At 47.0% G+C, this 26,229-nt stretch overlaps 1 protein-coding gene across 2 annotated transcripts in view; it reads right to left on the bottom strand.

Moving 5' to 3' along the window:
• Positions 1–26,229, bottom strand: part of LOC140428191 (cilia- and flagella-associated protein 44) — a 371,239-nt gene that overhangs the window by 33,335 nt on the left and 311,675 nt on the right. For both annotated transcript variants that reach the window (XM_072514361.1, XM_072514362.1), the window contains 2 exons: positions 25,096–25,291; positions 20,905–21,012 (listed from right to left, as the gene is read on the bottom strand). In XM_072514361.1, the coding sequence (XP_072370462.1) occupies positions 20,905–21,012; positions 25,096–25,291 (304 nt within the window). The remainder of the gene's footprint in view (positions 1–20,904; positions 21,013–25,095; positions 25,292–26,229) is intronic.

Genomic DNA, 26,229 nt, shown 5'->3' with positions numbered 1-26,229 from the left:
CAACAATATCGCCCCTCTCATTTGTAAATACAGAAGAAAAGTACTCATTCAAGACCTCTCCTATCTCTTCAGACTCAATACACAATCTCCCGCTACTGTCCTTGATCGGACCTACCCTCGCTCTAGTCATTCTCATATTTCTCACATATGTGTAAAAGGCCTTGGGGTTTTCCTTGATCCTACCCGCCAAAGATTGTTCATGCCCTCTCTTAGCTCTCATAATCCCTTTCTTTAGTTCCCTCCTGGCTATCTTGTATCCCTCCAATGCCCTGTCTGAACCTTGTTTCCTCAGCCTTACATAAGTCACCTTTTCCCTCTTAACAAGACATTCAACCTCTCTTGTCAACCATGGTTCCCTCACTCGACCATCTCTTCCCTGCCTGACAGGGACATACATATCAAGAACACGTAGCACCTGTTCCTTGAACAAGTTCCACATTTCACTTGTGTCCTTCCCTGCCAGCCTATGTTCCCAACTTATGCACTTCAATTCTTGTCTGACAACATCGTATTTACCCTGCACCCAATTGTAAACCTTGCCCTGTTGCACATACCTATCCCTCTCCATTACTAAAGTGAAAGTCACAGAATTGTGGTCACTATCTCCAAAATGCTCCCCCACTAACAAATCTATCACTTGCCCTGGTTCATTACCCAGTACTAAATCCAATATTGCCCCTCCTCTGGTTGGACAATCTACATACTGTGTTAGAAAAGCTTCCTGGACACACTGCACAAACACCACCCCATCCAAACTATTTGATCTAAAGAGTTTCCACTCAATATTTGGGAAGTTAAAGTCGCCCATGACGACTACCCTATGACTTCTGCACCTTTCCAAAATCTGTTTCCCAATCTGTTCCTCCACATCTCTGCTACTATTGGGGGGCCTATAGAAAACTCCTAACAAGGTGACTGCTCCTTTCCTATTTCTGACTTCAACCCATACTACCTCAATAGGGTGATACTCCTCGAACTGCCTTTCTGCAGCTGTTATACTATCTCTAATTAATAATGCCACCCCCCCACCTCTTTTACCACCCTCCCTAATCTTATTGAAACATCTATAACCAGGGACCTCCAACAACCATTTCTGCCCCTCTTCTATCCAAGTTTCCGTGATGGCCACCACATCGTAGTCCCAAGTACCGATCCATGCCTTAAGTTCACCCACCTTATTCCTGATGCTTCTTGCGTTGAAGTATACACACTTCAACCCATCTCCGTGCCTGCAAATACTCTCCTTTGTCAGTGTTCCCTTCCCCACTGCCTCATTACATGCTTTGGCGTCCTGAATATCGGCTACCTTAGTTGCTGGACTACAAATCCGGTTCCCATTCCCCTGCCAAATTAGTTTAAACCCTCCCGAAGAGTACTAGCAAACCTCCCTCCCAGGATATTGGTGCCCCTCTGGTTCAGATGCAACCTGTCCTGCTTGTACAGGTCCCACCTTCCCCAGAATGCGCTCCAATTATCCAAATACCTGAAGCCCTCCCTCCTACACCATTCCTGCAGCCACGTGTTCAATTGCACTCTCTCCCTATTCCTAGCCTCGCTATCACGTGGCACCGGCAACAAACCAGAGATGACAACTCTGTCTGTCCTGGCTTTTAACTTCCAGCCTAACTCCCTAAACTTGTTTATTACCTCCACACCCTTTTTCCTACCTATGTCGTTGGTACCAATGTGCACCACGACTTCTGGCTGCTCCCCCTCCCGCTTAAGGATCCTGAAGACACGATCCGAGACATCCCTGGCCCTGGCACCCGGGAGGCAACATACCTTCCGGGAGTCTCGCTCGCGACCACAGAATCTCCTATCTATTCCCCTAACCATTGAATCTCCTACAACTATTGCTTTTCTATTCTCCCCCCCTTCCCTTCTGAGCCCCAGAGCCAGACTCAGTGCCAGAGACCTGGCCGCTAGGGCCTTCCCCCAGTAGGTCATCCCCCCCAACAGCATCCAAAACGGTATACTTGTTTTGAAGGGGAACGGCCACGAGGGATCCCTGCACTGTCTGCCTGTTTGTTTTTTTTTCCCCCTGACTGTAACCCAGCTATTCTTGTCCTGTACCTTGGGTGTGGTTACCTCCCTGTAACTCTTCTCAATCACCCCCTCTGCCTCCCGGATGATCCGAAGTTCATCCAGCTTCAGCTCCAGTTCCCTAACACGGTCTTTGAGGAGCTGAAGTTGGGTGCACTTCCCGCAGGTATAGTCAGTGGGGACACCGGTGGTATCCCTCACCACCCACATCCTAGAGGAGGAGCATGTAATTGGCCTAGCCTCCATCCCCTCTTACCTCACAGAATATAGCTGCTGTGTGGACTAACTAGATCTCCGCCTTCCGACTCTGCTCCCAGTCAGCTACACTTCCTGTAAACTCCTGGCTCTCTTCGCACTCTTTGCGGAAATGTCGGAAACAAAATGAAAGGAGCACCTTACTCCCTCCTCACCTAACTCCCTCGGTCACCAAACTCTCACTATCGCACTCAAAATGCACCAAATTCAGCACTCCCTCAGTCACCAAACTCCTACTATAACACTCAAAAAGCACCAAATTCAGCACTCAGTGCAAACAAAGTCTGCAGTGTAGGGGATCACTTTTATACTGTGAATCTAGCCTCTGAAAACTGGCCTAATCCAATTAACTAATTAACAAGCTCCAGCTGCAAGTGCCTAGAAGTAGAAGCCTGTTTAAAGCTGATTGAAAATTCACCTTCTTCTAAACCAAACAGCAACTTTTAAGTTAATTAACTAAATAAAAGAAAGACTAAACTGAGGATAAAAATGAAGCCTTATACTCCCTCGGTCACCAAACTCTCACTATCGCACTCAAAAAGCACCAAATTCAGCACTCAGTGCAAACAGAGCCACTTTCTTCGAACCAGCCAAGTGAAATCCAGATAAAGGCCTAATCCATTTGCAAGTACTTGGAACTATGATGTTGTTGCCATGACAGAGACCTGGGTGAGGGAAGGACAGGATTGGCAGCTAAACATTCCTGGATTTAGATGATTCAGGCGGGATAGAGGGGGATGTAAAAGGGGTGGAGGAGTTGCGCTACTGGTTAGGGAGAATATCACAGCTGTTCTGCGGGAGGACATCTCAGAGGGCAGCGAGGCTATATGGGTAGAGATCAGGAATAAGAAGGGTGCAGTCACAATGTTGGGGGTTTACTACAGGCCTCCCAACAGCCAGCGGGAGATCGAGGAGCAGATAGGTAAACAGATTTTGAAAAAGAGTAAAAGCAACAGGGTTGTTGTGATGGGAGACTTTAACTTCCCCAATGTTGACTGGGACTCACTTAGTGCTCGGGTCTTGGTCGGGGCAGAGTTTGTAACGAGCATCCAGGAGGGATTCTTTAAACAATATGTAGATAATCCAACTAGGGAAAGGGCTGGACTGGACCTGGTATTGGGGAATGAGCCCAGCCAGGTGGTAGAAGTTTCAGTAGGGGAGTATTTCGGGAACAGTGACCACATTTCAGTAAGTTTTAAAGTGCTGGTGGACAAGGATAAGAGTGGTCCTGGGATGAATGTACTAAATTAGGGGAAGGCTAATTATAACAATATTAGGTGGGAACTGAAGAACGTAGATTGGGGGCGGGTGTTTAGGGTAAATCAACATCTGACATGTGGGAGGCTTTCAAATGTCAGTTGAAAGGAATTCAGGACCGGCATGTTCCTGTGAGGAAGAAGGATAAATATGGCAAATTTTGGGATCCTTGGATAACAAGAGATATTGTAGGCCTTGTCAAAAAGAAAAGGGAGGCATTTGTCAGAGCGAGAAGGCTGGGAACAGACAAAGTCTGTGTGGAATATAAGGAAAGTAGGAAGGAGCTTAAGCAAGGAGTCAGGAGGGCTAAAAGGGGTCACAAAAAGTCATTGGCAAATAGGATTAAGGAAAATCCCAAGACTTTTTACACGTACATAAAAAGCAAGAGGGTAGCCAGGGAAAGGGTTGGCCCACTGAAGGTCAGGGGAGGGAATCTATGTGTTGAGCCAGAGGAAATGGGCGTGGTACTAAATGAATACTTTGCATCAGTATTCACCAAACAGAAGGAATTGCTAGATGTTGAGTCTGGAGAAGGGTCTGTAGATAGCTTGGGTCACATTGAGATCCAAAAAGACGAGGTGTTGGGCGTCTTGAAATATATTAAGGTGGATAAGTCCCCAGGGCCTGATGGGATCTACCCCAGAATACTGAAGGAGGCAAGAGAGGAAATTACTGAGGCCTTGACAGAAATCTTTGGATCCTCACTGTCTTCAGGTGATGTCCCGGAGGAATGGAGAATAGCCAATGTTGTTCCTTAGTTTAAGAAGGGTAGCAAGGATAATCCAGAGAACTACAGGTCGGTGAGCCTTACGTCAGTGGTAGGGAAATTACTGGAGAGAATTGTTCGAGGCAGGATCTACTCTCATTTGGAAGCAAGTGGACGTATTAGCAAGAGGCAGCATGATTTTGTGAAGGGGAGGTCTTGTCTCACTAACTTGGTAGAGTTTTTCGACAAGGTCACAAAGATGATTGATGCAGGTAGGGCAGTGGATGTTGTCTATATGGACTTCAGTAAGGCCTTTGACAAGGTCCCTCATGGCAGACTGGTACAAAAGGTGAAGTCCCACGGAATCAGAGGTGAGCTGGCAAGATGGATACAGAACTGGCTAGGTCATAGAAGGCAGAGAGTAGCAATGGAAGGGTGCTTTTCTGATTGGAGAGCTGTGACTAGTGGTGTTCCGCAGGATCAGTGCTGGGACCTTTGTTGTTCGTAGTATATATAAATGATTTGGAGGAAAATGTAACTGGTCTGATTAGTAAGTTTGCGGACGACAAAAAGGTTGGTGGAATTGTGGATAGCGATGAGGACTGCCAGAGGATACAGCAGGATTTAGATCATTTGGAGACTTGGGCGACGAGATGGCAGATGGAGTTTAATCCGGATAAATGTGAGGTAATGCAGTTTGGAAGGTCTAATTCAGGTAAGGATTATACAGTGAATGGTAGAACGCTCAAGAGTACTGACAGTCAGAGAGATCTTGGTGTACAGGTCACTGAAAGGGGCAACACAGGTGGAGAAGGTAGTCAAGAAGGCATACGGCATGCTTGCCTTCATTGGCCGGGGCATTGAGTATAAAAATTGGCAAGTCATGTTGCACTGTATAGAACCTTAGTTAGGCCACACTTGGAGTATAGTGTTCAATTCTGGTCGCCACACTACCAGAAGGATGTGGAGGCTTTAGAGGGGGTGCAGAAGAGATTTACCAGGATTTTGCCTGGTATGGAGGGCATTAGCTATGAGGAGAGGATGAACAAACTTGATTTGTTCTCACTGGAACGAAGGAGGTTGAGGGGCGACCTGATAGAGGTCTACAAAATTATGAGGGGCATAGACAGAGTGGATAGTCAGAGACGTTTTCCCAGGGTAGAGGGGTCAATTACTAGGGGGCATAGGTTTAAGGTGCGAGAGTCAAGGTTTAGAGGAGATGTACGAGGTAAGTCTTTTACACAGAGGGTAGTGGGTGCCTGGAACCCGCTGCCGGAGGAGGTGGTGGAAGCAGGGACGTTTAAGGGGCATCTTGACAAATACATGAATAGGATGGGAATAGAGGGATACGGACTCTGGAAGTGTAAAAGATTTTAGTTTAGACGGGCAGCATGGTCGACGCAGGCTTGGAGGGCTGAAGGAGCTGTTCCTGTGCTGTACTTTGCTTCGATCTTTGTTCACAGTGCCGGTCGCCCTGAAGTTAAGTATAGGTTATTGTAGCTGATAGGTGTAATTTAACTCGCAGTAGATATTGTGTTTGCATTTCGAGATAACTCTTGTGTTTGTAAATAAACCATCTTTTGAACCAGCTAACTGGATGTGCGGTCATTTGATCGATATAAGGGAAGGCTCGTGGTTCACCAACATTATTATAGAGCAACATTATTGGCAACTCCGCCGGGACTCGATTAAAAGTGACTTTGTCACTCCGAGATAACCCACAAACCTTGAATCCAATTGCGAGAAAGAGAAAGAACCATATCGACCAAATAACCGAATTTCGGAAGTGTGTACTAACCCGCATGCGTATCTAACAGGAAGAGTAAGGTAAACTCGTGAGAATTGTGTACAACTATCGAGGGATTGTGAGCCGGAAGATAGCTTAGACCATACCCGTTGTTCAAATCGGCGCCTTATTCCCCTGTCCCAAATTAAAAGTAGAGAAAGAGATAAGAGAAGAAATGGCCACTACAGCAATGGAAAGATTGATGAATCCACAGGAACCTGAGGTCGCAGCGACCAACAGAGCAGAGCAATGCCCCATATGGGAGGAAGAATTAAGGAGATACTTAAAGGGAAGAAGATGGCCCCTTTGGTCGAATTTTTGCGCAAATGATGAGTCAGGTCCAGGATAGATAGGACAAACTTGGTGGGAGAACCTAAGCGAGGTCCACAAGAAAAATGTAGGGAAAGTCAGAAAGCCGATGGCAATAATGTCCTATTCAGCACAGTTGCGAGGCACAGAGGAGGTCGTGAAGACGCTCCATGGGCAGTTAATTGTAAACAAGAACAAAGAAATGTACAGCACAGGAACAGGCCCTTCGGCCCTCCAGGCCCATGCCGACCATGCTGCCCGACTAAACTACAATCTTCTACACTTCCTGGGTCCGTATCCCTCTATTCCCATCCTATTCATGTATTTGTCAAGATGCCCCTTAAATGTCACTATCGTCCCTGCTTCCACCACCTCCTCCGGTAGCGAGTTCCAGGCACCCACTAACCTATGTGTAAAAAACTTGTATCGTACATCTACTCTAAACCTTGCCCCTTTCACCTTAAACCTATGCCCCAAAGTAATTGACCCCTCTACCCTGGGGAAAAGCCTCTGACTATCCACTCTGTCTATGCCCCTCATAATTTTGTAGACATCTATCAGGTCGCCCCTCAACCTCCGTCGTTCCAGTGAGAACAAACCGAGTTTATTCAACCGCTCCTCATAGCTAATGCCCTCCACACCAGGCAACATTCTGGTAAATCTCTTCTGCACCCTCTCTAAAGCCTCCACATCCTTCTGGTAGTGTGGCGACCAGAATTGAACACTATACTCCAAGTGTGGCCTAACTAAGGTTCTATACAGCTGCAACATGACTTGCCAATTCTTATACTCAATGCCCCGGCCAATGAAGACAAGCATGCCGTATGCCTTCTTGACTACCTTCTCCACCTGTGTTGCCCCTTTCAGTGACCGTTGGACCTGTACACCTAGATCTCTCTGACTTTCAATACTCTTGAGGGTTCTACCATTCACTGTATATTCCCTGCCTGCATTAGACCTTCCAAAATGCATTACCTCACATTTGTCCGGATTAAACTCCATCTGCCATCTCTCCGCCCAAGTCTCCAAACAATCTAAATCCTGCTGTATCCTCTGACAGTCCTCATCGCTATCCGCAATTCCACTAACCTTTGTGTCGTCTGCAAACTTACTAATCAGACCAGTTACATGTTCCTCCAAATCGTTTATATATACTACAAACAGCAAAGGTCCCAGCACTGATCCCTGCGGAACACCACTGGTCACAGCCCTCCAATTAGAAAAGCATCCTTCCATTGCTACTCTCTGCCTTCTATGACCTAGCCAGTTCTGTATCCACCTTGCCAGCTCACCACTGATCCCGTGTGACTTCACCTTTTGTACTAGTCTACCATGAGGGACCTTGTCAAAGGCCTTACTGAAGTCCATATAGACAACATCCACTGCCCTACCTGCATCAATCATCTTTGTGACCTCCTCGAAAAACTCTATCAAGTTAGTGAGACACGACCTCCCCTTCACAAAACCATGCTGCCTCTCACTAATACGTCCATTTGCTTCCAAATGGGAGTAGATTCTGTCTTGAAGAATTCTCTCCAGTAATTTCCCTACCACTGACGTAAGGCTCACCGGCCTGTAGTTCCCTGGATTATCTTTGCTACCCTACTTAAACAGAGGAACAACATTGGCTATTCTCCAGTCCTCCGGGACATCACCTGAAGACAGTGAGGATCCAAAGATTTCTGTCAAGGCCTCAGCAATTTCCTCTCCAGCCTCCTTCAGTATTCTGGGGTAGATCCCATCAGGCCCTGGGGACTTATCTACCTTAATATTTTTTAAGACACCCAACACCTTGTCTTTTTGGATCTCAATGTGACCCAGGCTCCACACATAGATTCCCTTGCCTATCCTTCAGTGGACCAACCCTTTCCCTGGCTACCCTCTTGCTTTTTATGTACGTGTAAAAAGCCTTGGGATTTTCCTTCACCCTATTTGCCAATGACTTTTCATGACCCCTTCTAGCCCTCCTGACTCCTTGCTTAAGTTCCTTCCTACTTTCCTTATATTCCACACAGGCTTTGTCTGTTCCCAGCCTTTTAGCCCTGACAAATGCCTCCTTTTTCTTTTTGACGAGGCCTACAATATCTCTCGTTATTCAAGGTTCCCGAAAATTGCCTTATTTATCCTTCTTCCTCACAGGAACATGCCAGTCCTGAATTCCTTTCAACTGACACTTGAAAGCCTCCCACATGTCAGATGTTGATTTGCCCTCAAACATCCGCCCCCAATCTAGATTCTTCAGTTCCCGCCTAATATTGTTATAATTAGCCTTCCCCCAATTTAGCACATTCACCCTAGGACCACTCTTATCCTTGTCCACCAGCACTTTAAAACTTACTGAATTGTGGTCACTGTTCCCAAAATGCTCCCCTACTGAAACTTCTACCACCTGGCCGGGCTCATTCCCCAATACCAGGTCCAGTACCACCCCTTCCCTAGTTGGACTGTCTACATATTGTTTTAAGAAGCCCTCCTGGATGCTCCTTACAAACTCTGCCATGTCTAAGCCCCTGGCACTAAGTGAGTCCCAGTCAATATTGGGGTAGTTGAAGTCTCCCATCACCACAACCCTGTTGTTTTTACTCTTTTCCAAAATCTGTCTACCTATCTGCTCCTCTATCTCCCGCTGGATGTTGGGAGGCCTGTAGTAAACCCCCAACATTGTGACTGCACCCTTCTTATTCCTGATCTCTACCCATATAGCCTCACTGCCCTCTGAGGTGTCCTACCGTAGTACAGCTGTGATATCCTCCCTAACCAGTAGCGCAACTCGGCCACCCCTTTTACATCCCCCTCTATCCCGCCTGAAACATCTAAATCCTGGAACATTTAGCTGCCAATCCTGCCCTTCCCTCAACCAGGTCTCTGTAACGGCAACAACATCATAGTTCCAAGTACTAATCCAAGCTCTAAGTTCATCTGCCTTACCCGTAATACTTCTTGCATTAAAACATATGCACTTCAGGCCACCAGACCCGCTGTGTTCAGCAACTTCTCCCTCAGAGCCACACTGTCCCTATTCCCTAGCTCTCCCTCAATGCTCTCACCTTCTGACCTATTGCTCCTGTGCCCACCCCCCTGCCATACTAGTTTAAACCCTCCCGTGTGACACTAGCAAACCTCGCGGCCAGGATATTTATGCCTCTCCAGTTTAGATGCAACCCGTCCTTCTTATATAGGTCACACCTGCCCCGGAAGAGCTCCTAGTGGTCCAGATAACGGAAACCCTCCCTCCTACACCAGCTGTTTAGCCACGTGTTTAGCTGCTCTATCTTCCTATTTCTAGCCTCACTGGCACGTGGCACAGGGAGTAATCCCGAGATTACAACCCTGGAGGTCCTGTCTTTTAACTTTCTGCCTAGCTCCCTGAACTCCTGCTGCAGGACCTCATGCCCCTTCCTGCCTATGTCGTTAGTACCAATATGTACAACGAACTCCGCCTGTTTGCCCTCCCCCTTCAGGATGCCCTCTACCCGTTCGGAGACATCCTGGACCCTGGCACCAGGGAGGCAACATACCATCCTGGAGTCTCTTTCACGTCCACAGAAGCGCCTACCTGTGCTCCTGACTATAGAGTCCCCAATTACTATTGCTCTTCTGCGCTTTGACCCTCCCTTCTGAACATCAGAGCCAACCGTGGTGCCACTGCTCTGGCTGCTGCTGTTTTCCCCTGATAGGCTATCCCCCCCGACAGTATCCAAAGGGGTATACCTGTTCGAGAGGGGGACAACCACAGGGGATTCCTGCACTGACTGCCTGCCCTTTCTGGTGGTCACCCATTTCTCTGCCTGCACCTTGGGTGTGACCACATTTATATAACTAGAAGGAAGAAAAGAACGAGGGAAACAGTAACGAGAGCGAGAAGATAATTGAGCAATTCCGGGAACAGTTAGCAGCTAAGGATAAGGAAATGGCCGATGTAAAATGTGCACATCAATCTTGTCTACTTCACCTTAGTAGCTTCCAGACCCAGTACGATAAAGCCTACCAAGATACACAGTGCGCAGTCCTGGTAAGAGAGGAAACAGAACAACAGGTCGCCCAGCTAACTAGCAAATGCGCAGATTTAAAAGCAGCTTTGAGAGCGCTCCACAACTCCACTAAGGAACAGAGGCAGAGTACCTGGTAAATGCCGACAGAAGATAGAAAAGTTACAATCACTACTCTCAGTACAGAATGGCTTCAGGTACACTTTCGGGCAGGATTTAGATGAGGAAGATGCTCCCGATTGGCAAGAATTAAACAAAAGCACCCAAAGATACGTAGAGGACGCGGGAAATCAAAATCAAACCCCCCATGCCCCAAAAAGAAAAGCACCCGCAGCACCGACTGCACAGGCAGCACACACCCCCACTCACAATTCGACCCCCATGAATCCGGTTACCACACAACGCAGGTCATTGGATCAGGAGGAGCCTGATATCGTTTACACCACCCCACTACCCATAACCCAATCAAGAGAAGTTTGCACGAAAATTAGTCCATTCCAGCCCACTGCAGACCCGCACAGCTTCTTTGAGGAGGTGTGCCAACATAGCTAATAGTTATGAGCCAGTCCGTGAGATCAGCTTTGCCAGAACCCCAAAATGTAGCAGGAGGAACACTACAGGAAATGAAAACAGCCATATTAGATGACATCGGGTATAACAAAGGCGATTCAGTCGAGGGTTTAAATCACTGCAGGCAAAAGAAGGGAGAGCATCCGACCGCGTTTGCTGGTCGTCTATGGATTCATGTCATGGCAGTCTATGGACAATTGAACCGTGCACACCTAAATGAGGAGGACACCAGTAAATGGTCCCGCACCTTAGTCTTGCATGCCACAGACACAGGTCAAAAGGCTTGTGTAAACTACGACCCCGCAGACCACACACACAATGAAGTTTGGGTATTGAAATGACTTTCTAGAGCATGGGAACAAACCCTTCACCGACAGACAGATCAGGACGAGATTGTTTTGTTCTGCTCTTGTTGTACCATAAGCTGCTTCCTTGATGTGCACTCTGACCAAGGAAGGTTCAGACTTGGAGATAGCTTCAACACGTTTATTGAACTATTAACAATTCTCCTACTTGGATTCGACGTTACTGTTAATCCTGCTATAGCTACTCAGACTGACTAACCAGTCTGCTACAATCTGCTGGGAGTGAGGTGTTTCAATCAACCCTGTGTCTGTACTCACTGAGAGTCTCTGCTGGAAAGAGGAAGATCATATGTGTTGTGTCCTTTTTATATGGGTTGGTGTAATGCCCTCCTGTGGTGGTGTCAGCTCTATGTGTATCGTGAATGCCCATTGGCCGTGTCCTATATTACTGACCTATTGGTTGACTGTCTGTGTGTCATGTCTCTGGAGTTCCCTCTAGTGTCTAGCTAGGTGCAGTGTATGTAAATTAACCCTTTGTGTACTTACAATGATGTATATCACCGCAGAGATAGAAGCAAACATGCACCCAGTTAGGATTAACCAGGACCCAGCATGGATAAACAAGGGTAGACACGAGGGACAGCACCCCAGAGCACAGCCACAAGGTTGTTACAATTGTGGCCACATGGGACATTACGCCCGCGACTGCCGACGAAACCCCCCGAACCAGCAACGATACCAACCCCCCACCTAGGAACAATGTTAGGCCCATGCATAATGTTAGCGCCCGTTCAGACGATTTAGCGTTTAACTCCACAGATTGACGATGTTCGGACTCCCCAACTTGGGTCTGACACACGCTGGGATAAATCAGGCAGACCAGTAGTTACAGGCACAGTCCGGGGACATACAATCGATTTTCTTTGGGACACAGGAGGATCCCGCATCACTTTGAACTCCTCCACCATGTTCCAACAGGACAAATGGCCCACCGCAGACACCATGACCCTGAGTGGATTCACAGGCCACATACAACAAGGATATATCACAGCTCCCATACCCATCCGGAAAGGAAACATTAGCACCAAACACCCCGTCGTTTTAGTTGACTTACCCCAAACCGCAGAACACATTTTAGGCATTGATTTTATGAGCTCCCATAACCTTTCGTTTGACCCAGTAAACAAATGTGTAAGACGAATGGCTAAAACAGCTAGGGTTCCCGCTACGCTCATAGTAGGGGATTATGAAAACAGGATTTGCTCAGTAGGGGAATATTGGTTTAATCTGCAAACAATTAGTGCAGACCAGATGATTAGAGAGGTCCTCATAAAACACAAAGCTTCGTTCGCACACCACAAACACGATTGTGGGAAGATCCCAGGTACAGTGAAGATTTCAGGTCCCGATCCAAAGCCGCAAAAGCAATACGGTTTCCCACAGCAAGCCGAGGGTGAGATTTTGAAGGTTATTAACAGTTTGTTAGACCAAGGAGTTATTCAACCCGTAGCGTCCACAAATAATGCCCCAATTTGGCCCGTAAAAAAGCCCGATGGTTCATGGCGACTAACGATCGACTACCGAGAACTTAATAATGTAACCCTTTAGCATCCCCCACTGTTGCCACAAGTCCCGCGACCATGCTCAAACAGGGAGAACAGGCAAAATATTTCACAGTGCTGACCCAACAGATATTCACACGCTGGGGTCTCCCCCGCAGCATTGAGTCAGACCAAGGTTCCCACTTCACCGGCAGAGTCATGCAAAATGTTTTAACAATTTTTGGGATCAGGCAGAAGTTCCATATAGCATATCACCTCCAATCCAGCGGCATGGTCGAGAGAATGAATCAAACTTTAAAAGCGACCATTAGGAAGGTGGTGCAACAGAACAATACCACGCGGGACACAGTCCTCCCATTTGCTCTCATGTTTATTCGGAACACCATTTACAGTTCCACAGGTTTCACCCCCCACACTCTCATGACCGGACGGCCCATGAAGGGTATTGAATATTTATGATGTGGAGATGCCGGCGTTGGACTGGGGTGAGCACAGTAAGAAGTCTTACAACACCAGGTTACATTCACCTGAGGAAGGAGCAGTGCTCCGAAAGCTAGTGTCTGAAACAAACCTGTTGGACTTTAACCTGGTGTTGTAAGACTTCTTACTGTGAATATTTATTAGGCCTCGATCTGACAAGTCCTACAGTAACCACCCTCACCCACGAAAAAGCAGTCCAACAGGTTACAGATAACATTAAAGTGGCACAACTCGCTGCAGCTGCCCGATTAGGCGCTAGAAGGAAGCAGAGTAAAGCCTGGCTTTGACAAAACCGTCCATCCCGTAGAGTACACAGACGGTCAGCAAGTAATGGTTTCACTTTACAACCCCAGTTCTTTCCTCCCCCCCCAAATTTGCAGGACCCTACTCCATTTCCGACAAAATGAGCCCCTCCGTGTACAAGATAACGTATCCCAACGGTAAAACTGGTTGGTTCCACACCAACCAATTCAAAGTCTACGGATCCCAATGCAGCCACTCCCATCACATCTCTCTGGCAATAGGAGACGATCCCGCCCCGCCCATCGACAACGTAGTCCAACCCTCCCCCAGCCATGCCGGCATTTATCCCTCGTCCACGCCCACAGACCCGAACTTGTCTCCGCCCACAGGCACAGACTTTCACCTTGAACTTGACTCCCACGGCAGCGAGAGCCTCCCGGATTTGATTACTATCCCTGAACACTGGCGCCATCTCTCTGCCCCCAGTCACCCCAGCCCCCGGAACCATGACTTAGATATCTTTGACTCCCTATATGCCCTCCCCCAGCCACCGCCAGCCACCACCCGACCACAGTAACTTGCCCTCCACTCCCACCGCCCCTACGCCTCACGACAAACAAGACTCTCTTTGGCACCGCGACAACTCTTTGCAGACTAGTAAGGCATGACGCGGCCAAGGCACAGAAACGGCAGACACGAGTCTGGTAACCGGGAGATGGTGATGATTCAGATATTGACTCTCGTTTCGGTAATGCTTTTACAACACTGTTTGGTACAGAACCCTGAGGTGTCCAGATGATGAGAAAGAGACACCGCCTAAGTATTAAGGTGTCCAAAGTTCTGATGGAGCCTGCCCGCCTTTTTCCTTCGTTTTTCTACTACATGGTTTTAATTCATGTCGCCCGACACAAAATTACTCTTCTGATTCGAGGGTACGATACTCAATGTCAGTTAGGGGCACAAGTTTGTTGAGAAACAGATCACTGTTCTCCCAGTCTTTACGACAAGTTTCCACACGAGTACAAACTCTTACCACCCACCCAGGTCACCCAGGTAGGGAGTAACAGCACTGATCCCCGCCCTACCTGAGGACCCCAAATGCATCCAGTCAGTTAAGCTCGGGTAGTGGAGTAACGGCACTAACCCCCGCCCTACCCGGGGATTCCACCCATTCTTATTCCGCAGCGGCCCACACGCACCTCATGTTCCCGTCACTTCATACGCTCTGGAATGGTTCTCTACACTCTGCACTAACTTTGGCAGGCCTTAGTTTCACGTTCTCTATTCTCCCTTTGGTTGTGGTATAAAGAATGCATTTTGCCACGTTCTGTACGCTCACCCCTTCTTTTCTTTACCTCCTGCTATTTACACATGTGACACAATTGGTTGCTAATCACTGCTGCTATACATGCTGCTACACCCGGAACTACCTTTGAACCCTGGGCCGAAACTCTATAAAACTGGCCACCATGAAATTCGGCTGGTTAAGATAAGCCTCAACCACCACTGGTTGCAAGTAACGAAAAGACTGGTCGGAGAAATTGTCTGCCCACTCCCCGCATCGACCACAAGCTGTGAGAGTCTCTGTACTTTAGAAATTTGCATTTCTCGTCTCTCCAAAATGGTTTTTTTTTTTTTAAATGAGGGAGTCACACATGGTGACAATCATAACGGGCAATTGGAGTAAGGAGAGAAAGACTAATAAAACAAGATATTAACCAAAGATAATAACAGATACTATGCTTGCACCCCCAGGATTACACGGAAAACAGAAAACACAGGATGAAGCAAGGACTGCTGACATGCGTTTGGATCATTGCTGGACTTCTGCAACTGAGCGCGCAACGGACTGTTTTAACAAACCCCACACCAGCCCCGAACACTACCACACAACAGGCCACCACACATAAAGACAGACATCGAAACCCCCACTTGGTACGAAAACATTGCCAAATGGAACACCCTTTCATACATAGTAGAGGCCCTTCTAGTAATCGCAATAATCTGCAGTGTCATTCAGACACTCCGACTCCGCAAAAGCCTCCCGCTCCCCGATATATACAGTCCGAGCCCCCTTCTTTGGAATTCAATAAAATTAACTCATGTAACAATCACTGCTAAAAATAAACCATGTACCTCGTTAACTTTATTAGGATTAAGTAGAAATGTGATGCTGCTGTTTTTAATTTTGTACTGTATATAAGTTCTTTGATATTCACCAGCAGCAAGAGATTGGCTTAGATAGTGTTAGCTAGAGATCAACTATGCAGATAAATTAAATGTTTCATAGTGACCTAAATTATAGTGACCGTTAGAGATGAATTAATTTATGAATGTATTAATGGAATATTAGGTAAACGTCCCAAACCATAAGCTAGAGTAGAGTAAACCCTTGCCTTGACCAAGAGTGACCGGTCCACCAAGGATGAACAGGGATCAATAGTGTGATCCACCACGCTTCGCGTTCAGAATCAAGAGGACGGAATGTAGCCATCTAAGATGGCCACCTGCAAAGGACCATGGGAATTATGGCCAACCCAGGACTCAGACAGATACAGAGCCTATGTGTATCTGAAACACAGATAACCATACCTGATCGAAACCCCTGCTCGTTTGCATTTTAATGGCCCATTTTCCCAGGACAATAGAATTCCAATCAAGCAACCGGTACAGCCACAGACTGATCAGCGCCACTCCCCTTACTCAGAAAGCCTAACTGCCAAGGTCAATGACCGCTAAGGACCCACCCAGCCACGCGCCCTTTATTGGCCGAAATCGAAGACAGTGATCAGAGCCCTGTCGAACTATTGGGTCCAAGGTTAAGGACCGCCCGAAAGAGCGCAAAATCCCAGAGGGATAAAAGAGGACACAGCCATAAGAACATAAGAACTAGGAGCAGGAGTAGGCCAGCTGGCCCCTCGAGCCTGCTCTGCCATTCAATGAGATCATGGCTGATCTTTTGTGGACTCAGCTCCACTTTCCGTCCCGAACACCATAACCCTTAATCCCTTTATTCTTCAAAAAACTATCTATCTTTATCTTAAAAACGTTTAATGAAGGAGCCTCTACTGCTTCACTGGGCAAGGAATTCCATAGATTCACAAACCTTTGGGTGAAGAAGTTCCTCCTAAACTCAGTCCTAAATCTACTTCCTCTTATTTTGAGGCTATGCCCCCTAGTTCTGCTTTCACCCGCCAGTGGAAACAACTTGCCCACATCTATCCTATCTAATCCCTTCCTAATTTTATATGTTTCTATAAGATCCCCCCTCATCCTTCTAAATTCCAACAAGTACAGTCCCAGTCTACTCAACCTCTCCTCGTAAACCAACCCATTCAGCTCTGGGATTAACCTAGTGAATCTCCTCTGCACACCCTCCAGTGCCAGTAGGTCCTTTCTCAAGTAAGGAGACCAAAACTGAACACAATACTCCAGGTGTGGCCTCACTAACACCTTATTCAATTGCAGAATAACCTCCCTAGTCTTAAACTCCATTCCTCTAGCAATGAAGGACAAAATTCCATTAGTCTTCTTAATGACCTGTTGCACCTGTAAATCAACTTTTTGCAACTCATGCACTAGCACACCCAGGTCTCTCTGCACAGCAGCATGTTTTAATATTTTATCTTTTAAATAATAATCCCTTTTGCTGTTATTACTACCAAAATGGATAACCTCACATTTGTCAACATTGTATTCCATCTGCCAGACCCTAGCCCATTCACTTAGCCTATCCAAATCCCTCTGCAGACTTCCAGTATCCTCTGCACTTTTTGCTTTACCACTCATCTTAAGTGTCGTCTGCAAACTTGGACACATTGCCCTTGGTCCCCAACTCCAAATCATCAATGTAAATTGTGAACAATTTTGGGCCCAACACTGATCCCTGAGGGATACCACTAGCTACTGATTGCCAACCAGAGAAACACCCATTAATCCCCACTCTTTGTTTTCTATTAATTGGGGCCGGTTTAGCACACTGGGCTAAATCGCTGGCTTTTAAAGCAGACCAAGGCAGGCCAGCAGCACAGTTCGATTCCCGTACCAGCCTCCCCAAACAGGCACCGGAATGTGGCGACTAGGGGCTTTTCACAGTAACTTCATTGAAGCCTACTCGTGACAATAGCGATTTTCATTTCATTTTCATTTCATTTCATTTTCATTTTCAATTAACCAATCCTCTATCCACGTTACTACTTTACCCTTAATGCCATGCATCTTTATCTTATGCAGCAACCTTTTGTGTGGCACCTTGTCAAAGGCTTTCTGGAAATCCAGATATACCACATCCATTGGCTCCCCTTTATCTACTGCACTGGTAATGTCCTCAAAAAATTCCACAAAATTAGTTAGGCATGGCCTGCCCTTTATGAACCCATGCTGCGTCTGCCCAATGGGACAATTTCCATCCAGATGCCTCGCTATTTCTTCCTTGATGATAGATTCCAGCATCTTCCCTACTACCGAAGTTAAGCTCACTGGCCTATAGTTACCTGCTTTCTGCCTACCTCCATTTTTAAACATTGGTGTCACGTTTGCTAATTTCCAATCCCTCGGGACCACCCCAGAGTCTAGTGAATTTTGGTAAATTATCACTAGTGCATTTGCAATTTCCCGAGCCATCTCTTTTGGCACTCTGGGATGCATTCCATCAGGGTCAGGAGACTTGTCTACCTTTAGCCCCATTAGCTTGCCCATCACTACCTCCTTAGTGATAACAATCCTCTTAAGGTCCTTACCTGTCATAGCCTCATTTCTATCAGTTACTGGCATGTTATTTGTGTCTTCCACTGTGAAGACCAACCCAAAAAACCTGTTCAGTTCCTCAGCCATTTCCTCATCTCCCGTTATTAAATCTCCTTTCTCATCCTCTAAAGGACCAATATTTACCTTAGCCATTCTTTTTTGTTTTATATATTTGTAGAAACTTTTACTATCTGTTTTTATACTCTGAGCAAGTTTACTCTCATAATCTATCTTACTCTTCTTTATAGCTTTTTTAGTAGCTTTCTGTTGCCCCCTAAAGATTTTCCAGTCCTCTAGTCTCCCACTTTGCCACTTTGTATGCTTTTTCCTTCAATTTGATACTCTCCCTTATTGTGTTCTGTGTCCTGTCCATGTGTTCTGTCTCTTTTGGATCCGGCCTGTGCCAACCCAATCGTAGCAGGAACAGTCAGCCAAGTTCAAGACCAACGATCGCTACCTGACGGCTGAGCCCAGCAGAGACAGAGCCACTTTCTTCAAACCAGCCAAGTGAAATCCAGATACAGGCCTTATCCATTTGCACAGTGCCGGTTGCCCTGAAGTTAAGTATAGGTTATTGTAGCTGATAGGTGTAGTTTAACTCGTAATAGATATTGTGTTTGCATGTTGAGATAACTCTTATGTATGTAAATAAACCATCTTTTGAACCAACTAACTGGTTGTGTGGTCATTTGATCGATATAAGGGAAGGCTTGTGGGTCACCAACATTATTATAGAGCAACAACCCTTTATTTTTAAACTGTCGCCCCTAGTTCTAGTGTCTCCCCCAAGGGGAAACATCCTTTCAGCATCCACCCTGTTAAGCCCCTCAGGATCTTAGATGTTTCAATAAGATCACATCTCATTCTTCTAAACTCCAATGGATACAGGCCCAGCTTGGCCAACATTTCCTCAAAAGATAACCTCCCCATCCTATGAGTTAGTCGAGTGAACCTTGCAGCACAATGTTTACACCCACTAAATTTTCTTTTAACTTGAAACCTATTACTTTTCCCAAAAGCCTCGACTTGGATTTGATATTTTGACTGGGACTCTGAATTTGGATTGTGAAATCTGAGCCTATGCAATGTGCTGTGTTAATTCTTCATCAGCTTCTAACAGATTTTAAACCAGCTATTTATTTTGAAGGAAGCAAAAGGATGAATTTCAGAAGCTTATCAAGGTAAGGTACATATTGTGTACTGCCTTTAAAACAGAGACTGTGGGCAAAACCTTTCATTTGGGAGACTTAGCGTTGACTCCAGGACCGAATTGCGTGTGGTTCACGATACCGCTGGGGCTATTCGGTGAGCAATTCAGGACATGTTAATGGGTCAGCACTCTGCTAGCAGAAACTGCAAGTGATTCACGGCTCAGTGCGCGTTCTAACTGCTGGGGCATGAGTTAGCGCCAAAGAGCCTGGTAGCTGGAGCAGTTTTTAAAGAGCTCCACTTTCCACGCACTCACTGCAGTCACCGAGATGGCTCAGAGAAGACCTGCTCCCCAGGCCAGGAGTGCGAGGTAGACCTACAGCACCATGCCAGTGAGGAGCAGAGAGCCACCCTCTTTCCAGGGTAGTCCGCAGACACAAGTCTGCCATCCTGAACACTGCCTGGGAGGTGGTGGCAGAGGCATACAGCACTGCCAGTCCCACCAGGAGGAAACAGCTGGTCGTCCGGAGGGGTGTGGGTCACCAGTGAAAGGGGCAGAGAACCAGGGAGGATTCCAAAGTCTGCGGTGCAGGTATTCTCTGGTTGGGGTGAGCTCGACTGATCAACTGCTTCCTCTGCAATGGGACAGCTCTTCTGAAGATTTCTAACACCTGGTGGGCCCCTAATTGAGCTTGGCCCATGATGATACAGCTGGGGTATGAGGGTGTCCAGAGGGGCGGTCTGGCTGGACTCCCAGTTGACCAGAGGTCTTCCAAGCATTTAAAGGACACAGGCAGCACTTGGCAGTGTGAGCAGCCAGGAGCCTAAAAATAGCACCAAAGGGATGCGTTTAAAACACAGGCTGCAGCATTGGCGGTCTGAGCAAGGCCACCCTGATCCATGGACTTTGCATCAGGTCACTACCCGCTACTCCTCCCGGCCCGCAAACCGCCCCCCAGCAAGGCAGAGAGCTTTCAATGGTTTTTCAGTGTTTCTTTAGCCTTCCGCTCCTCTTCCGCAGCCATGGTGCCCAGTCCACGTTTGTAAATACTTGTCATAATTCATGCCCACAAGACCTCTACCTGAGAGGAGTGCAGCTTCGCAGAAGGGTAGAGCACACTGTGTTCAACATTTAAATGCATGCAAATGCCGCTGGGGCAGAGAGCAAACCTCGTTATCACCACCAGTGAGGGACTGGAGCATGGCGTCCAAATCGGCACCAGGCACAGACCTTGATTTTGGCCGGACACCTGATTATCCACCCGGTCGCTGTTCACGTTTGCGGCTTCGCGAGGTGGAGAATTTCACCCAGTATGTATGTCGGGGCTTGTAAGTATGTATGCATGTGAAAATGGGTGTAAAACAAGTGACAGAAGGAACAAGGAGTCAAAGTGAGATAGATTATGTAAAAATAAAAGTACTTTCTTATTTCCAGTTACCTAAATAAATTATTGGTACTGATTCTTTCAATGACACATAAGATAGACACGGATATATTTCTTACTCTCTGGACAGGCAGAGTCATCCACTCCACCATCATCAGCATCTGATTCATCCTCATCACTGTAGCCCGATTCCTCATCCGATTCTTCATCGCTCTCTTCATCGGACTCTATGGACAAAAAGTCATATCAGAATAAAATAATAGTAGCTTCAGAATTACTGCCATAGCTATCAGTGTTAATATATGAAGGAGAGTACAGCAACAGACAATAAAATTAGTGCAGGAGAAAAGGATGGTAATGCACAGCTCTATCAACCGATGAGAAAAGGACAGTTATATAGAATGTTAGTGTGTGTGAAGAAAACTGAAACAGTTATTTAAATATTAGAATGCAATAGCAATTTCCCTGTTGGTAAAACACCATAGCAACATATGTTCATCTCCACATTTGCTTTTTCAGAAGCTAAATCCCACACCCTACCAAGGTCAATGAGGTGTGTGATTGGATACTCAGCACTCAAGATTCAAAGCTCAATGTCATCGAGGACATGGCGGTTTCCTCCGTCGGCCCCTCTGAACCCAATATCCACACCCTCCACAACCAGCCCATTGTGTAGTCAGTGCGAAGGATCTGCAGGATTCACTGCAGAAATTCACCAAGAATACTTGAACCATCTCCCTGTCCCCTACCAAAGAGCAATGTTTTGGGAGTAAATGTAGAATAATAATCATGGAGATTTCAACTACCCTGGTATTAATTGGACAGAAGAGGGCAGTAAGGATGTTAAAGGAATGGAATATCTACAATGTGTACAGGACTGTTTCTATATCCAATGTGTAAAAGTTCCAACAAGGGATGATTCACAATTGGATTTAATGATGGGGAATTAGCCAGAGCAGATAGGAGCAGTAAAAGCAAGGGAACATCTAGGCGAGCCTTGTCCAATGTGCAGTCCACGAAGTGCCTCTAAGAGTCCCCCAGAGGCAGTTTCTAAAATCCTGTTCACAAAGGTGAGTTTGAATGGGAGATTCTGCATGGAGCTGCTCCTCCTGCATCTACTGCTGATAGGATCAGTACTGAATGTGGGAGAGAAACACTTGGTGATTGGAGGAGCAGCAAACAACAGAATGTTTAGGGCTTGGGGAGCCCACGAAGAGCGTGGAGGTCACAAATAGGGACATGAGGATCTGGGAGCCCACAAACCCAGTAATACATTACCATACTGAGGTGAAATCTAATTAACTCCGCAGAGAATCCTCTTGAAACAAAACTCAATGAGTCCAAACTTTTTACGATGGCTTAATTGCGCCCATGGCTCCCAAAATATACTTAAAACATGAATGCAACAGTCAAACACACAGTAACCCAGGCGTTTAATCCTTACTGAACCAAATACCTATAATAGACCTGAAATTCCTACATTTATCACAGTGGAAACTGTGTGAGAACAAGAGTGTGTGTGGGGGGGGGGGGGGGGGGGGGGGGAGCAGTGAGAGAGTGTTGAGGACGACAGTGTGTGGGGGAAGAGAGAGTGTATATGTGTGGGGGTGTGACAGTGTGAGGGGGGAGAAGAGAGGGTCAAGAGAGGTGTAGAGAGAGTGTGTGGGGGGGATTGAGAGTGTGAAGAGGTAGCGAGGGTCAAGAGGATCCAGAGGTGAGAGAGAGAGTATATGTATTGGGGGGGTGGGGAGAGTGTGAGGGAGATGAAAGTGTCGAGAGGGGAGAGAGAGAGTGTATGTTTTGGGGGGTGGGGAGAGAGTGAGGGAGATGAAAGGGTCGAGAGGGGAGAGAGAGAGTGTATGTGTTTGGGAGGGTGGGGTGAGCGTGGGGGAAAGAGAGGGTCGAGACGGAGGAAGGGGGGAAAGAGTGTGTGTGTGTGGGGGGTGAGAATGTGAATGGAGAAGAGAGGGTCGAGAGGATCGGGAAGGAGAGAGAGAGTGTCTGTGTGTGAGGGGGGTGGTGTAAGGGGGGGTGGGGAGAGTTTGGGGGAAGAGAGGGTTGAGAGGATGAGAGAACATGTGTGTTTAGAGGGGAAGATAGTGTTGATTGGGGGGCGAGAGGGGGGAGAGAGTGGTGAGAGTGTATGTGTCTGGGAGGGTGCGGAGAGTGTGAGGGAAGAAGAGCAGGTTGAGAGGATTGGAAAGGGGGGAGAGAGAGAGTATATGTGTGGGATGGAGAGAGTGCGAGGGGGAAGAGAGGGTCGAGGATCAAGGGGGAAGAGAGAGTGTGTATTTGAGGGGTGAAAAGAGTGTGAGGGGAAGAGAGGGTCGAGAGGAGTGAGAGAATGTATGTGTGTCAGGGAGAAGAGAGGGTTGAAGGGAGAGTGGGACTGTGTGTATGTGTGTGTGGGGGGGGTTGGGAGAGTGAGATGGGGAAGAGAGAGCCGAGAAGATCGAGAGGGAGAAGAGAATGTGCGTTGTGAAGGTTATAAGGGGGGGAGAGAGAATGTTTGTGTGAGGGGGGTGGGAGAGTGAGACCGGGGAGACAGAGAGTGTGAGGGGGAAGAGAGGGGCAGGGGAAGAGAGAGTGTGTGTGTGTGGGGGGGCATATGGAGAGTGTGAGGAGTGAAGAGAGGTTTGAGAGGATCGAGTGGAGGAGAGAGAGAATGTGTGTGTGTGTGTGGGGGGGGGGGGGGGGGTGGAGGAGTGTGTGTGAGGGGGAAGAGAGGTTTGAGAGGATCGAGTGGAGGAGAGAGAGAATGTGTGTGGGGGGGGGGAGGAGAGTGTGGGGGGAAGAGAGGATGAGATGGGGTAGAGAGAGAATGTATGTGTGGGGTGGTAGGAGACCATGAGAGGAAGATAGGGTTGAGAGGGGGGAGAATGAGAGTGTATGTGTGTGTGGGGGGGGGTTGAAGAGAGTGTGAGGGGGAAAGATAGGATCGAGAAGGGGGAGAGAGTGAATGAGAGTGCGTGGGGGGGAGGGAAGAGAAAGTTGATGGGGGGTAGAGAGTGTTTTGGCGGGATTATCCGGTCCGCCAGCCACGTGATTTGATCTCCCTGCTGATTGTCAACAGGAATTCCCATTGAAACCACCCCATGCCACTGCAAAAACCATTGGTGGAGCTGCACTTCCGGCGAGAAAACTGAATTGCAATGACCAGAGGATCCCAGCCTATACGTTGGGGATGGGGGAGTGAACTTGGAAGAGAGGGTCGAAGAGGGGTGAGTGTGTGGGGGGAAGAGAGAGTCAATAGGGGGGGCAGGGGGTACTGCCATGCTGACAGTGCCAAGCTGCCTGGGTGGCAATTGTTCACACCCGGGTGCTCTGTACCTTTGAGGTGGGTGTGGGTGGGCTCTAGGAGCCCCTTATAGGTGGGGCAGTGGGGGGGGGGGGTCAGAGGCCGCGGTGGGGGCTCTAGCGATTGGAGTGCCATTTAAAAATCTCTTTCTGCACTGGCAAGCAGAGCTCGTTAGTGCACGAAATGGGACTAAGTGCCGTCTCGGAAGGGCGTTAATAGTCGAGGCTCCAAGAAGCCTCGAGCGCCAGGAAACACCATTCTAAACACGCCCGACACGGGACTGTTTCATTTCTGTTAAATCGCGCCAAATGTTTCCTCTTGCGGGGAAGGGCACAACTAGAGGCTGTCAATAGAAGATAGTCACCGAGAAATCCATTTGCGAATTCAGAGGAAACTTCTTTACTCAGAGAGTGGAGAGAATGTGGAACTCGCTACCACAGAGAGTGGTTGAATGGAATAGTATAGAAGCATTTGAGGGGGAAGTAGACAAATATAACAGGGTAAAGGGATTAGAGGGTAACAACGATAGATTTAGATGAGTGGAAAGATGGGAGGAGGCTCTTGTGGAGCATAAACAGATGGCACAGAGTGGATGGGCCGAATGGCCTGTTTCTGCATCGTATATCTTATGCAATCTTAGTGAAATCATCCTCACTCGGACATATATTATCATTCCTTGCTGGGTCAAAATCCCACATCACTTAACTGACTCCATAGTAGGAGCACTCTCACCATGGACTGAAGCAGCACAGGGTAACTCGGGATGGTCAATGACAGAAATGGTAGGATTGGGCAATGATTAAAAACTCCACGAGCAGTCATTGTTTCACTGTGGTTATCATATAATAGAAACAATCAACTTCTAGTTCTCAGGAGAGTTTCTAGTGTTGCCATTCTTATTTAATCCAAATTAAAATTCTGATTTAAAGGAATATTCCTCAAAAACATTGATGGAAAAGAATATGAGACTGAATTCATCATTAATTTCCTGAATCTCATTTAGTGTGCACACCTGCTGAGATCTTTGCTTCACTCTTTCTTCTCCGTTTGATTTTCTTCTTGAAGACTCTGGTGAGAAAGTCAGCATGTCTGTTGTTTTCACCAAGAGACATCAGGAAGGTGGCATGAAGGGCCTTCTCCTTCTCTTGTTGTTTAACAACATCTCGTTTTTTGCTTTCTAATTGCTGCAAACATTCCTCTGATTTAACCTGTAACAGAAAGTACAGTAGTTTGTGCCAGAGTTAAGGACTGATGGTTTGATGCTGAAGGATAAAGGAGTACTTGGTGACTAAGTATGAGCCAAGAATGATCAGATCAACAGCAAAAACCACTCAACCTAATGGGAACCTGGGCTTATTTCATATCTCAACACATCTTAAGGTTCAAAGAGCTTTACAACCATGTAACTACCTTTCGAAGTGCAATCACCATTCTTCATTTACCATGGATGCAACCCATTATTTATTTGCATTTCTTCATATTTATCCCAATATTGCATGTCTGTCAAAGACGATGGCCCGATAAGAAGGCCCGTCTACACCTGCAGCCTGGTCAAACTTTCCAACACGAATTAAGTGTGGGGTTCAGGTAAAGCATGCTCAGTAACACTGGCCCTCAGCACAGTCAGCAAACAATCAAAAAGTCTGGTGAAGGTACAGCACCTCCAAGTTTCCCTCCACGTCAAACCCAACATAAGCTGTCTTCTAAAAATACATTTGGTAAATTAAACTTTTAATGTTTCGATCCTCAGACCATTGCCAGCCTCTCAAGCCCTGAATATCAATTCTGGAGAGATCCAGTGCCTTCTCAAGCTTCCATCTGATCTCAGGAGGAGGCATTTCAATGCTTTTGCATGTTTAAAATGCTACCCAAAGCTTTTAATTGTCCCTATTTGAGGATAATTTATTTCAACCACTTGTGTGGTTCTCAAGTCCTGAATGGCAGCTCCTGTGAAACCCATGGCTGGGCCTCCATGGTATGTTCTTGTATGATTTTCACCATTCTGTTCCTGCAGAAAGGTTATTAATTTCCCACATTTTGGCACAGCACCAAGTCCTTTTGTGCAAGAAAGTGAGAATCCATGCAACCCTCAGCTGCCATTACCCTGGACATCCAAGGTCAACCAACGTTCTCTTGCACCGTTATA

This window comes from Scyliorhinus torazame, chromosome 8 (genome assembly GCF_047496885.1).
Source record: "Scyliorhinus torazame isolate Kashiwa2021f chromosome 8, sScyTor2.1, whole genome shotgun sequence".
Classification (NCBI taxonomy): Eukaryota; Metazoa; Chordata; class Chondrichthyes; order Carcharhiniformes; family Scyliorhinidae; genus Scyliorhinus; species Scyliorhinus torazame.
The sequence above is the reverse complement of the archived record's forward strand: the minus strand, read 5'-3'. Positions and strand labels throughout refer to the sequence as shown.